Source organism: Acomys russatus, chromosome 3 (assembly GCF_903995435.1).
Source record: "Acomys russatus chromosome 3, mAcoRus1.1, whole genome shotgun sequence".
Lineage (NCBI taxonomy): Eukaryota > Metazoa > Chordata > Mammalia > Rodentia > Muridae > Acomys > Acomys russatus.
The window spans coordinates 63091454-63106580 of NC_067139.1; the positions used below are offsets into that span (position 1 = coordinate 63091454).

A 15127-nucleotide genomic window follows, 5' to 3' on the forward strand; every position below is an offset into this window, starting at 1 on the left:
GAAAACTTTCTTTTCTTTCTTTCTTTCTTTCTTTCTTTCTTCTTTTTTGTTTTGTTTTGTTGTTGTTGTGGGGGGGGGGGGTGAAGGTGTGGGGGTGGTTTTTCCAGACAGGGTTTTTCTGTGTAACAGCCCTGGCTAAATAATTTCTTTAAATAAGTTTCTCATTAGTTCATAGTCCACAGAAAAATGCCTGTGGTGTGACTAATAATTCCACATGGGTGTAGCTGGGGAAATTTTTCTTCACTTCACAAACAAAAATTGCTGAGTTCCACCTATTGGAAACATGTTTTGGTTTTTGTTTTGCTTTGTTTTATTTTTCGAGTCAGGGTTCCACTGTGTAGGCCTAACTGTCCTAGAACTCACTTTAAACCAGGCTGCCCTTGAACTCAGATCTGCCTGCCTTTGTCTCCTGAATCCCGGGATTAAAGGCCCGTGCCACCACCACCCCACTATTTTTTAACATGAAGTTTATAGATCCTCAGCAGAAATATGTACTGATAGACTCTAAATTTCTCGCTGTTATCTTTCCAAGATTTTTGGAATAAAATGTAAATAACACATTAATAATTTTTAGGTGATACATGTAAGAGAAGAAGTAATGATTATTTTATTTATTTTGATTGATTGATTGGTTTGTGTATGTTGGGTACCACAGCACATGTAGCAATTATCTATTATCATGTGAGTCCTGTGGCTCACACTGTACTTAAAAGCAAGTAATTATTCTTAGTGGCAAGCATCATTACCTGCTAAGCCATCTCACTGGCATGCCTTCGTTGTTGTTGTTGTTGTTGTTGTTTTATTTTTGCAGTTCTGGGCATCAGACACAGCACTTATTTATTTTTGAGTGCTAAGCAATTGCTCTACCCTAGGCCCTTAGTTTTTGAAACAGATCTCCCTGTATTGTTCATACTGGCCTGGAAATCACTAATCCTGACTAGCTGCAAATCCTCCTCTTAAATTTTGGGATTGCAGAAAAGCACTGCCACATGCAACAAAATTTCTTGGTTGCTTATTTTAACACTTCTACCAGGTTATTTTGAAAAGTAGTAAAGCTAGAGTAATTAATGTGTATATTCAGCTTTCTGTCAAAATAGACCCCCTTTTAAAAAGTAAATTGCTTCAGGGACTAGAAAGATGACTCAGCAGTTAAGAACACTGAATCCTCTTCCAAAGGACCCATGTTCAATTCCCAGCACCCACATGGCAACTCACAACTGTCTGTGACCCCAAGATCTGACACCCTCACACTGACATACACATAAGAAAAGCACCAACGGACATAAAATAATAATAAATAATTTTTAAAAAGTAGACTGCTTCAAGCCTAATCCCTGCACTTGGAAAGTGGAGGCAGGAAGGTAAGGAGTTCAAGGCTAGCCTAAACCATGCAACAAGATTCTGCCTATAAATTGCTTTGCTGTGCTGCTTTGTACTTGCTTGTGATGGTGGTAATCAGTGTCAGTTGACACTGGAGTTGACTTAACAGTGTAGAGCCCTGTGCAAAAAGTTCAACAGCCTTTACCCCAGTGAAGGACAGTATTATCACTCTCCAGGTGCTGTAGGCTAGTCACCTGGACAGGCACTAAACTGAGTTTCTTGCTTTGGCATAGTTTTCACTAATAATTATAGCTTTTTCAGCAATTTGAAAAAAATACATTTAGCATTTAAGCAACATTTTGTTATAAAAACTACTTCATCTTCTTTGCGAACTTTCATTTTCGTGGATTACCTTTCAGAAAGTTTTGCTTTGTTTCATTTGAGATAGGTATCCTAGGCTGACCTTAAACTCACTGACTAGCCCAGGCTGCACTCAAATTCATAGCAGCTATTTCTCCTTGAGGCTGGGGTGCCAGAATTGCCTACGTGCTTTACCATGTCTGGCTTAGGACTTGATGCTTCGTAGTAGTCTATTTTAGTCCTTTCATGATATATAGGGATACATCTGGGGTTTATAGGTTCTCACTGTATAGTCCATACTGACCTAGAACTTACTCTATAGCCCAGGTTGGCCACAAACTTGTGCCACTCTTCCTGCCTCAGCTTCTAGAATGCTAGAATTACACATCTGGTAATGAGATTGAATTCATCAAACCTGGTGACTGTTCATTTGAGATCACTGTTTCCAAATCACCCAAACCACAGAGTAAAAGGAAAATCAATAAGCCAGAACTGAAATGGAGCATGGGAAATAGTGTAAACATCCCTGTAATCTCAGCACTCGGGATGTCAAGAGGTTGTCAGCCTGGATAGGAAGCCCTGTTTGTGGTTTATTGGAGGAGATTGTTTTAGTTTGGTTTGGTTTTTGGAGAAAGGGTTTCTCTGTGTAACAGTCTTAGCTATCCTAGACTCAATTTGTAGACCAGGCTGGCCTTGAACTCAGAGATTTGCCTACTTCTGGCTCCCAAATTCTGGGATTAAAGGTATGTACGACCACACAGCTTTTTTAAGCTTTTATTCTTAACATATTCAGATATATGTGTGTGTACGCGCGCGTGCGAGCAGACACACACACACACACACACACACACACACACCCGCATGTTTTACCTGTTTATTCACCACATCTCCTGTTTGTGCCCCACATCTACAATTGAAGCCCTAGAACCGGAATTGCAGGCAGTTGTTAGTGCCATGAGAGTCCTGGGAACCAAGCCTAGGTCCAACTGTTCAGCCATCTCTCCACACCCTGGAGATAACTTTAAATTTTCTTACTGTACTTTTTATATGTATGCTATCTTAAGTGTGGTCACATTGTGCCAGAAAGCATGTGTGAAGATCATAGAATACCTTTCAACAATCTGTTCCCTTCTTTCACCATTGGCTTCCAGGGATCAAACTCAATTTGTCAGACTTTCACAGCAAACACTTTTTGCCCACTCGCCCTCTCACCCTGCCCTTCATCCCAAGAGATAACCTTTGTCTTTGTGAAACTAGTTACTGTTCTTTTCTACTGAGCAATAAGTTCCTTAAGGCAGAGAGGATGATTTAGTTGCCTTTAAATCTCTTTCTGAGAATCTTTTCTAAGATTCATGACCACCTTGTCTATCAGAATAAATTAAATTAATTCATTTGGTGCCCATTCTGTAACTCCTTTTGGGTGTCTAATTAGCAGCTTTTCTTTTTTCCTTTTCATGGTATCCTATTATGTAAGATATTTCAAGTGTTACAGCCAGGTGTGGTGGCACAGTCTTAATCTCAGCACTCAGGAGGCAAATGCAGGTGAATCTCTGTGAGATCCAGAATAGGCAGGGCAACACAGAGAAACCCTGTCTCAAACAACTTAAAATAAATAAAATATATTTCAAGTATTTATAGAAATAGCTTGGCTGTAAAGTATAAATGGTTCAGGCATTTTTCAATTTATAGCTATTCATTAACTTACCGGAAGTTTGTTCTAAATATAACTTTTCTTCCCCCTCCTTTTTTTTTTTTTTTTTTTATGAAAATATCACTAGGAATCCGTTACAGCACGGAAGTGAGTGTGGATGAAGTGAAAGCACTGGCCTCCTTAATGACGTACAAGTGTGCAGTGGTTGGTAAGTGGTCCTCTCTGCTGATACCTAATAACTCTTTGGGGAAAGACTATATATACAAGGTTACTTTTTTAAATTACTTTTTATTACTATGTTTATAATGATATGTGTGTGCAATTCAGAGGCAACATTGTAGAGTTGATTCTCTCCTACTTCCCTTTACTTGAGTTCCCAGAATCAAACTCAGGTTGTCAAACTTATAAGTTCTGTCCTGCTGAGCCAACTCATTGGCCCCCAGGTTACTTTTAGTATGCTATGAAAATATTTAACGGTACTGGTTTTGCTTTTTTTAATGGCTTTGTTTGTTTGTTTGTTTGTTTGTTGAGATAGGGTCTCCACTATTTAGCCCTAGCTGGCCTGGAGCTCTCTATGTAGACCAGTCTGGCATTGAATTGAGAGATCTTCCTGCCTCTGCCTTCCAAATGCTGGAATTAAAGGTGTGTGTCACCAAACCTGGCTTAGTCTTTTTATTTTCTTTCTTTTTATTCTTAAATTTGATTTCATACTAGTCTTCATTTCTGAATTATAACACAGATTTTGCTCTTTAGGATCTCTTCAGATGCTATTGGGAGTGTAGGCTGCTTTCATTCTTTTATGTATTTGCATGTACAGTTGTATATCACTGCAGATTGTATGTGTACAATATGTAATGGAATATATATCACCAAAGAGAACGTGTTGATTAAAGAAATAAGAAGTTTGTCATCATTTCCAAACTTAACAGTAAAGTTTTTATAGAAGCTAAGTGGATTTTCTTTAAGCATAAATCTTTGTTTTAAATGCTTATCCATAGTCTATAAATAAGATCAAATCAAGCCAGGTACAGGCGCATACCTGTAATTGCAACACTTTGGTAGGCAGAGACAGGTGGATCTCTGTGAGTTAGAGGCCAGCCTGGTGTACAAAGTGAATCTAGGACAGCCAAGGCTAACACAGAGAAACTCTGTCTTGGCATGGGGGTAGGGGTGTCAAATCATAGTAGAAGAAAAGTAAATATAGTATTCTCTTAGAAGTAGTAGAGTACTGATGAAATGTAATTAACACCTGGCTGGCATTATAATATCTGTTTGGTAAGATTTCATTTCAAGTTTAACACTGTTTTCTGGTGATGCTGGGAATTGAACCCAGGGCATTGTGCATGCTAGGTAGGAACTTTACCAACTAAGCTACGGCTTCAGTACTGGAATATTTTTTTTCTTGCAATTTTCTAGAATAAAAAGTCTTATATTTTTGTAGTAAATGTTGAGTATTCCTAATTTGCTAATTTGAAATGCTTCAGAATCTGAAACTATGAACACCAAGATGATTCCCTAGTAGAAAGCTCCATACCTGACCTTACGCAATGAGCGTCAGGCCCAGGCGGGCGGTGGTGGCGCACACCTTAAATACCAGCACTCTGGAGACAGAGGCAGGTGGATCTCTGAGTTCAAGACCATTTCTGGTTTATAGAGAGAATTCTAGGATATCCAGCACTACACAGAGAAACCCTATCTTGAAAAACAAATAAGCAAACAAAAGCAAAACCTAGGCAACAGTAAAATGTTCTACACCATTACCTGTAGACTATGTTAATAAGAAACATAAAATTGTTGTCTAGGGTTGGATCCCATCCTCAAGAAGATGTCTAATTGTGTATATGTAAATTTAAAAATCTGAAATGCAAGAAACACTTAATGAGAGTTGCTCTCTCTGTATTGGGCAATGCTTTCTGGTTTTATAATTTTTAAGCTTTATATGGAAAAACATCTTTCAGTTTTCTTTTTCAGATGTGCCATTTGGAGGTGCTAAAGCAGGTGTTAAGATCAATCCCAAGAACTATACAGTGAGTATCCAGCTTGTGTTTGTACACACACAGGGAGGGCCTGTATTCCTCAGGCCAGTGAGAGTAATGGTTTCCATTGCTTTCCTGAAGGAATAGGAAAACAAATAACTACATAAATTAGCTACTCAATGCCAGATGTACTTGTTTGCCATCTATGTATTTTTCTTACTTAGTTAATGAGTAATTAGTACTTTAATATTAATGATGGCACACACCTTTAATCCCAGATCTCCGAGTTCAAGGCCAGCCTGGTCTACATACATACAATAAGATTTTGCTCTGAAGTTCTAATGTGGAGATTTTGTTCTAGCAACAAATAACTAATATGGTAAAAAATCATGTTTATTCTTTTAGTAGTTCAAGTTAACTAAAGCTGCTTGCTGCCGTGGTTAATTGGCTTTATTCTGTCTGAAATCCACCTTTTGATGTTCCTTGAACATCCTGTCACCCACACTTGGGTGTGTCTTATTTGTTTCAGTAACTCTAAGAAGTCCACACCCATCTCAGATGTGTCTTGTCTTTTTTTACTCTTAACCCTCATGCCAATATTGAACATCTATGTTAAACACCAACTCTGTTTCACCTTTTTGCATGTGATTTTGCTGTTTTGAGACAGGGACTCACTATATAGTCCAGGTTGACTGCAAATTCTCGGCAGTCCTCCTGAGACCTGGGGTTACAGGCACAAGCCATCACACCCATATTAAAACTTAACATTTAAATGAAAGTGCAGGCATGACCCATGGGATCCATCTTAGATTTTATTACTGTGAAGAGATACCATGACCACAGCAATTCTTATAAAGGAAAACGTTTAACTGGGGCTGGCTTACAGGTTCAGAGGTTTAGTGCATTATCGTCATTGTGGGAAGCATGGCAGCATGCAGGCAGACATGGTTCTGGAGAAGGAGCTGAGAGTTCTACATCTGGGTCCATAGGCAACAGAAGGAGACTGCGCCACTCTGGGCCTAGTTTGAGCATATGAGATCTCAAAACCCACCCCTATAGTGACACGCTCTTCCAACAAGGCCACACCTCCTAATAGTGCCACGTCCCATGGGCCAAGCATTCAAACGCAGGAGTCTATGGGGGCCATTCTTATTCAAACCACCTCAGGGTCTATATAGATAGAATTGTTTTGTGTGTGTGTGTGTGTGTGTGTGTATGAGATAGAAACTTAAGGAGGAGAAATTTATCACTTCGAAGCCCTGGCTTACTATATATACCCTAGGATGGCTTTTTTCTTTACTTCCCAGGTACTAGGATTGTAGGATGCACTCTCGTGCTCTGCTTTACATACCCACATATACATACATACATACGTACATACATTTTAGGCAAAGTTTCCCTATGTAGCCTGTACCTATATAGCCTATATCTATCTCTAGCTTCTTCTGCCTCAGTCTCCCAAGGATGGAATTGCAGATACCACACCTGGCAGATATAAGTGCATTTCTTGAGTTCACAGCTAATCTATACTATATAGCAAGTTCAAGGCCAGCCAATGCTACATAGTAAGACTCTCAAAAACAATTCAGTCATGTCTTCTTCTCCCTCCATGTGCACACACACAGGATTGAAAATTGAGCCCAGGCCCTACTCATATACTAAGCAAATGTTCTACTAAGCTATGTCTCCCCATCCTTCTCTTTACTTTTTATTCTGAGACAGGGCTTCACAAGGTTGCCTTGGATTCTCTATGGTCCAAGCAGGCCTTTTGAAATCACTTTTTCACCAGACGGTGGTGGTGCATGCCTTTAATCCCACCACTTGGAAGGAAGAAGTGGGTGGATCTCTGAGTTCGAGGACAGCCTGGTATGCAGTGTAAGTTCCAGGATATCCAGGGCTACAAAGAGAAACCCTGTCTTGAAAAACAAACAAACAAAACTTTTTTTCACACTGGGATTATTGACCACTACTTTTCTTAACCAGTCTGAGATGCATAGTAAGTTCAAGGTCTGCCTAGACTACTACATAGTAAGACCATGACTCAAAAAGCAAATAGAAATGCTTGCTCTATTGGTTGTACTGTGGAGTTTATGAGGGAATGTGACAATGTCCTTTACATAGAAAACATGATAAAAATCCTCTTTCCATTTGATTTTTACATCAAAAATGTTTTTCATTGTTTTAGGTTTGTTTTGTTTTGTTTTCTCTCTATAGGATAATGAATTAGAGAAGATTACACGGAGGTTTACTATGGAGCTGGCAAAGAAGGGTTTTATTGGTATGTGTTGCCATATGTGTTTCTATATAAACTGGAAACACCTAAAAAAATATTTTATAAAGTGCCTGAATATAGTTGTCCTTTCCCTTCTAGAAGCCAAGTTTCATTACAGAGAGCTCATAGACATCTTAGCCTACCTTTGCCTATCTCCAATAGGCAGGTTCGGGTTCTCACTGCCGCGTAGGACAAGGATACTACGGCGAGATCTCTCCTGCCTTGTTCCCATTCTTTTCTGAAACATGAAAAAGGACATGACCACTAAATGCTGGATTCATAACAGTATTTTTAACATGTGAAAAAAAATCTGATGTCTTATGAAGCTAGTGGTTTTTAATATGCATTAGCTGTTCCTTCAAGCTGCTGGGGGTCAACAGTGAGGCTGATGGAACATACCCACTGCGCTATTCACTTAGGAGCTTTTGTGACGCATGCTCAGTTCTAAGGGAACTTCCGTTTGCTTGATATTTTTTATTGCCTCATTTGTGTTGATATATTCTTTGTGAGATATGAATACTCTGTGACATACACGTTACCCTTTGATTTCTAAGCAGTTTGTCTTCGTCTATAAGGCTTCTGGTTTATTTAAATAAAATAAGTAAGGTTACTCAGTAGGATGTAAAACAAAGGAAAGCTGGCTGAAATGGGGTTGGGCACAACCATACTCTTAACTGCTTTCCTACCCTTGTTTTCCCTCCATGTTTCTTCCACAAGTGACAAGTTCCTATGAAATTAAGCTATCTATTGAAACTTGCCCTGTTTTTAGGAAACAAAGTATGAAATAAATGAATTAATACAGGAGTGACTATAGGAAAAGCCAGGATGTTACAAGATTTGGTCTAAAGTCATTAGGGTTCTTGACATTCCTCATATGAACACTACTATGAGTTTCACGTGTGCCTGGTTGCACAGGGACATTTTGCTAATAGAAGTTAATGAGCACCTCACTCATGCCTGCAGGGATGCTGTCTGAATTTCAAGATGGTGACTTGAAATCATATTCCAACCTGGTGATGACCTTTGTGGTTATTTAAGTAGCATGTTTGCTCTTAGCCTAAAATCTTAACTACATTTTAACATCCTTGAGTTTTTTAGATTTCATCAGTCGTATGTATTGCCATCTAGAGTTTTTTCCAGCTTAGTTGTAAATCTTGACAGTTCTAAAAGGTAAAAAGTGACTCATTGGTACTCTGAAAAAAGGCAAACCTTAAATATGAGTAATCTGGCCCTTTGCTTGTAGAGAGCAAACTTTCAAAGCTTATCTGTTATCCTCTCACTTCCCTTCCTGAGTTCTCCAGTGTGCCTCAGGCTTGAGTCTGAATTAACTTTGTGAGTTTAGGGTTATCTTGTCAGATTCCATGGGGTCGGGTTAGAGGAGGAAAACTAAGATTTTGATAGGAATCGAGTTGAATATGGAGACCATTTGGTGGGGAGTTGCCATGTTTGCCAGATTTAACCTTCTAATCCTTGAACGCGGCCCTCTTTCTACTTACTGAGCCTCTTACTTCCTTAAACACTGCCTCATACTCCTCAATATTAGAGATAGCTGCATAGTCTTTTTGATGCTATTATAAAGGATATTGATTTATGGGGGCGTTGGCTGTTGAGTCATTTTTTATTTTGCTTTGGTTAGCATACTTAATAATTTCTATAGTCATATCCACATGGGTAAGATGTTACGTATTTCATACAGTGTGTTGTCTCTGCACAAAAGGAAATAATGAAATTTAACATGTGTAGACCATTATGACTATTTATTCCTGCATAGTATGAACTTAAACTTGGTTATTGTTTTCTTGCTTTATGATTATTCTTTGTCCAGACTTGGTAATAAAGTAATACCAGCCTCACAGAACAAATTGGAAAATGCTCCTTCCTCTTAAGATTCATGGAAAAGCTTGAAAATGTTCATTCTTTGTGTGTGTTTAGATGGATCCTATCAACTGTAACTTTGCTGTAGGTTCCTTATCTCTATTTCTTACTCCTCATGTCTCCATACACCAAAATTACCCTGATTTCAGCTCTTCCCTTATGTTTATGTTCTGTTAGAATCTTATTATTTTCAAACAAGGTGCATTTAAGGATGAATTTGTAGTACAGGAATTACTTGTGATCTGTACATCCCCATAGATTGATACTCTCTGAGGCAGGAAATTCATTAACTTACTAGGAAATCTGTCTTACCTTAGCATGTCTAGGCTAATTTTTTTTTAATTTTATTAATTTATTCAGATTACAACTCAATTGTTATCCCATCACTTGTATCCTCCCATTCCTCCCTCCCTCCCACTTTCACCCTATTCCCCTCCCCTAGGTCTATAACCGAAGGGGGCCTCCTCCCCCACTATCTGGTCATAGGCTATCAAGTCTCATCTTAGTAGCCTGATTACTCTCTTTGAGTCCAACAGGCCTCCCTACCAAAGGGAGGTGGTCAAATATGGGGCACCAGAGCTCATGTCAAAGTCAGTCCCTACTCTCCACATAACTGTGGAGAATGTCCTGTCCATTGGGTAGATCAGAGTAGCGGTTCGATGTTTACTATTTTTCTGTCCTTGGTTAGTGCAAGTCTAGACTAATTTTTTGGTGGACTTTCTCCTTGCTCCCCTTGTGAAACTTGTAAAATGCAAGCTTATCAGTCAACAGTCATGTCTTCATGTTTTTTCAATGTCTTTTGATTGACAAACTTACTTACCTCAGACTTACCAATTCATATTTTTATTTGAAGCAAGTAATATTGCTGAAAGCTAGGATAATACACCACAGATATTTCTAGACAAATCTGGTAGCAATTGTAGCTTAGGAAAGAAATATAGTTAAGCAAAATTATACTGACCTGTAGCCCGAGTATTTCACTCAAGAAATAGAAAGTAAGCAAAGTAGACAAGTAGAACCTTTCATCAGTGATGAGGCCAGAATGTCAACCCTTCAGATCGAAGTTCTGTGTGGTAATCAGGTTATGGAGGCTAGACACCCTGAGATTTAAAGATGCCTAAAAACAGAAACAAAGGGTGGGGGGAGGGGGAGATAAACCTTGGACCTTGACTTAAAGGTTTTTTTGTGCCAATCTTGTTTCCAATATATCACAATTTGTTTAGAAAGCAAAAAAGATATACTTATTTTGTTGACTAAAAGTTAAAAGTTTTAGAATTTATATACACTTAAGAGCTTTATTTATGGATGGACTTAATAATTTGAGCATTTTTTAAGTTATTTTTGTGAAATAATGTATACTACAACTCAAACACTATTTGAGCATTTTAAGTTATTTTTATGAAAATAATGTATGATGCAACTCCAACAGTATATTATAGAAAGTTATAATACTAGAATCCCAGAGTATAGTAAACAAGGTATTGAGACCTATCTTACTACACACACACACACACACACACACACACACACTTATTTATTTATAGATATGCATGTGCGAGGAAGTGGGGAGGGAAGGAAGAGAGCATAGAATTTTGTATAAATGAGAACATATATGCCTATAGAAACCTGCCTTTTTCCACATGGTAGATTTTATGATGATTGCAAGCCATTAACTCTACGTTTTAATGGCTAGTTAGTACTTTGTGTGGCTGTGCCATATCTTACTTACTTGGCATCTTAAATAATTGTTTTTATCTCTTGGTTTTCAACATAGTTCTCCCTTTACAGTTGGAGACACATCACTGAATGTGTTGCTCAGTAAGTTCACTATATCCAGTGATGTTAGAAACAGCAATGGTGCTGTTATTGCCCAGAAGCCATTGTTATTCTCATACTTGCTTTGTAATTACAAAGTGAACTAAAAGCTGAGCCTGAGAACATTATATACAGCAACCATTGGCTAATAAGTCAACCAGAAGTGTTCAGTGAGTGAAAGTATCACAGACTTTATAAAACACTTGCTTTAGCAGTGTCACTTCCCCATTTTCTACTCAGTAACCAGAATGATCCTGTTGTAGCGGGTAAAATGATACATTATCTCTAATTACTGTGTAGGGAACTGAAGTTGAGAGACCACACATTTGCCAGTGCCATACCCTGAAGTCTCAGGATAACTTATATCTGTTGCCTGTAGCAACAGCAGAAGAAGTAGCAACATAACATTGTGTATACACGTTTCATAGAGAAGAGATATTTAATGAGTATTTTTATGACTTCAGTTTGTTACCAAAATGAGATCTAAAGTTTTCTAGCCACAGTGACATTGTTCTCTTAGAGAATTGCAAGCATCTTTATGTTTGGGATAAGTTTATCTTAAAAACTGGCGCACTGCCCTTTCCCTGTGCTCCCAGGTCCTGGCATTGATGTGCCTGCCCCAGACATGAGCACGGGTGAGCGGGAGATGTCCTGGATCGCTGACACCTATGCCAGCACCATAGGGCACTATGTGAGTATCCACTGAAACCTGAGGCGTCCTGCATTGCTGTCCATAAGAAGTAACAGTTCATCTGATTTAATGAGAAGTTGGTAATCACTGGGCTCATCTCACTTTTAGTCATAAATTTGCTGTGCACATTACTTTGCCCTCTCTCTCTTCTGAAACTGCAAGCATAGTGAGCATGAACTGGGTTTCTGCTTCCATGCTGCCCTATACTGGGCACTGAACCCAGACCCTTCCCAAGCAGCTCAGTTGCTAAGACACTAGAGATGGTTCATTCAGTCTGCTTCCCCCTCCAAAGTGCTTTAACTTAAAGAGGAGCTAAGGCACATGAGCTACGATATGGAAATAGTGTGATGATATAGAGTTCTGGGTTCTGGAAGAAGGTCTTTTTGAAGGGATATTTGGCCTGGACCTTGAAAATATGGTTGAGTTTCAACATCTGGAGATTTGGGGGCTAAGAGGAAGAGAAGCAGCTGAGATTGCAGGTAAGACATGCATGTGGAAAGGCGATGCTTGAAGAGGTAAGTGAACCACTACAAATGTGGAGCCCTAGTGTGGGTTTTACTTGATAGCGAAGAGCCTTTGCTGTGACCTCCCCTTCAGGAGGAGTAGCCATCCATGTGACACCAGCCCCATCTTCACGGCTCGGGAACCCAGGCCTGTAGAGAACAACTTCAGCCATTTCTGAAAGCTGTGGAACCCAGGAAATAAAACATCCATAAACTAGGAAGAGAAGTGGCTTTTTTGTTTTGTTTTTCAAGACAAGGTTTCTCGGTGTAATCCCGGCTATCCTTGAACTCACAGAGCTCTGCCTGCCTCTGCCTCCAAGGTTCTGGGATTAACGCATGCCCAGCTTGTTTGCTTGCTTGAGCGCGGTGGGTGAGAGTGAACACAAGAACGAGAAGTTGGGCGGCTAGGTTAGGAAGGGGATTTTAGTGCCGGGGTAATGCCTTCCTTTAATCCCAGCACTCTGGAGGCAAAGGCAGGAAGATCTGTAAGTTCAAGAGCTGCCTGATCTTCAGAGAGTTCCAGAACAACCAGAACTACACAGAGAAACCCTATCTCAAAAAAACCAAAGAAAGAAAAAAATTCATTTACACTGAGTAGTAATCAGGTGCGTGCTACAACTGGCATAAATATGGAAGCTGTTTCAGAGCTATAAAAAAGATAGTGAGGCCTAACCGGAGCCTTTGGAAGTAGAGTCTAAAGACCTTTAGAAATGTTTTGAGCTCTGAAAGATGAAAGTTCATGTCGGGGGAGGAGGGGAGGCGAAAAGAAGTATCTAGAAAGTACTGAAGTACAGAAGACAAGTGAGCTTCACAGGCAGGGAGGTGGGTGTTAGAACCAGTCAGTGGGAGAGGAGAATGGTCCAGAAGACTGAAGGGCTCCTGCCAGAGCACTGCTTATTGAGGACAGCCAGGACTTGAAGCTTTGTCCTGAAAATGGGGAAGCCATGAAGAGCTTATAATTAGTGCTTCACCCTGCATAGCAGGAGATGGAATTGTTGAGGGCTAGATAGAGGATCCCAGACAGCAGTGAGTATGAAAAGAGGGAAATAGGACATTAAGTAAAACCTCCAGCTAAGAAAAGAGGCGCTGGAGAGAAGAAAAAAGAAACAGTCTAAAAGGTAACTGCTGCCTGGGAAAGGAGGTTTTTGTTGTTGTCTGACTGTTAACTGGATGTGAGCCACAGACTCATTGGTGTGCAAGGCAGACCATGTAAGAGGAATACAGCCCTTCAGGGAGTAAAAGGCTGGGGTAGTTGAGGGGGACAGGGGAGTTCCAGGGCTGGCCCCAATGGGAAGCTAGGCTTCGGAGGAGAAGCATGTTTCCTGAACACTGGCTTGGAGCGCAGGCCGGCCATCTGGGTTCTAGTCCCGCCTCCTTCACATACCACTTCATGAACTGGGAGTCTCAGCCTTACTTCCTCATATGTAAGGAAACAATAATATCTTCTTTATAAGACTATTAAATAATGTACTTAGAACAATCCACAGCCCTTAGTAAGTTTTTTTTAAAAAGTGTGCCTCCATCTATGAAATAAAGTGCAACAGTGTAAGATTCAGATTACCATTCTACCTTCATTATTTTTTCTTTTCTTCTTCTTTTTTTTTTTTTTAAAGAAACAGAATCTTGCTATGTAGCCCAGTTTGGACTGAAACTTAGAGCTATCCTGCTTCAGGCTCCCAAAGAATTGAGTTTGTCACAGCTGAATCTCAGCCTTCATTGTCACACCTGGCTTGCATGCTGTCTTTTAATGTTAAGAAAGTACTAATTGTGCTATCTTGCTCTTGAGCTGGGAACTGGCCTTTGCTGACCAGTGCAAGCTGCTAGACAGTGCACTGTTACTCATAGCGCCTTCACAGTTGTGGCAGCATGAAGTTTTATGAGGCTTGCCAAATAAACCTGGGATAGAGCTGGTAGGAGTCCTTCCATCTTTAACTGATAGAAAATCTACAGACCCAGAAGCTATCATTACTCGCCATGTCACTCTACTGGCCATATAGTGTTGGAGGACATGATCCCATGCTCCCGGGTTCCCAGGCCACTAGGTATGCTGGGGAGTCAGTTGGCATCAGGCCTGACCTCACACAGTATTTCCTTCAGCCCCAGCATTTGCATTTCCACAGTTTAGAACCATTTGGCACCAATTTTGCATTTCTGTGTTCATGGTGTTAATTATTCATGAAAGAACTGTGGGAAAACTAATTCTAAGGTCTTTACTAAACTGCCTAATTTTCAAATTTGCTTTCATTCTTTTGTTGGTAACTGTACAACTAATACAATTCTAAGTTCTGTCTGTTTTTAAAAAAATGTTTAAATAAGAGGAGTAAAGGTCTGCTGACCTCTGAGTAGGGATGCGATAGGGAGTTGATCACTTCATTGCAATAAATGACTTCACTCAGCAGCATGCTTTTGAAACTGATTAAAAATTATCCTTCATCTTCTGTTGATCTTCTAGGTGTGATTGTACTGCCTCATTTCTTCTGTTTAGTTATCAGTGAATGTGTCTATTCCACAAAGTTCTGCTTGCTATGTTTATAGTGTGCAGTACTTCAGAAAAGAAACCCATGTTCCCCCCTCTGTGTGTGTGTGTGTGTGTGTGTGTGTGTGTGTGTGTGTATGTGTGTGTGTGTCCCCCAAGGTCAACATTGTCTTCCAGTGTAGATCTCC

At 39.8% G+C, this 15127-nt stretch overlaps 1 protein-coding gene across 1 annotated transcript in view; it reads left to right on the forward strand.

Moving 5' to 3' along the window:
- Glud1 (glutamate dehydrogenase 1) overlaps positions 1 to 15127 on the forward strand; it is a 39154-nt gene that overhangs the window by 10829 nt on the left and 13198 nt on the right. Inside the window, exons 2-5 of the mRNA XM_051141915.1 lie at positions 3459 to 3539; positions 5303 to 5358; positions 7522 to 7585; positions 11866 to 11960. Of these exons, the coding sequence (XP_050997872.1) occupies positions 3459 to 3539; positions 5303 to 5358; positions 7522 to 7585; positions 11866 to 11960 (296 nt within the window). The remainder of the gene's footprint in view (positions 1 to 3458; positions 3540 to 5302; positions 5359 to 7521; positions 7586 to 11865; positions 11961 to 15127) is intronic.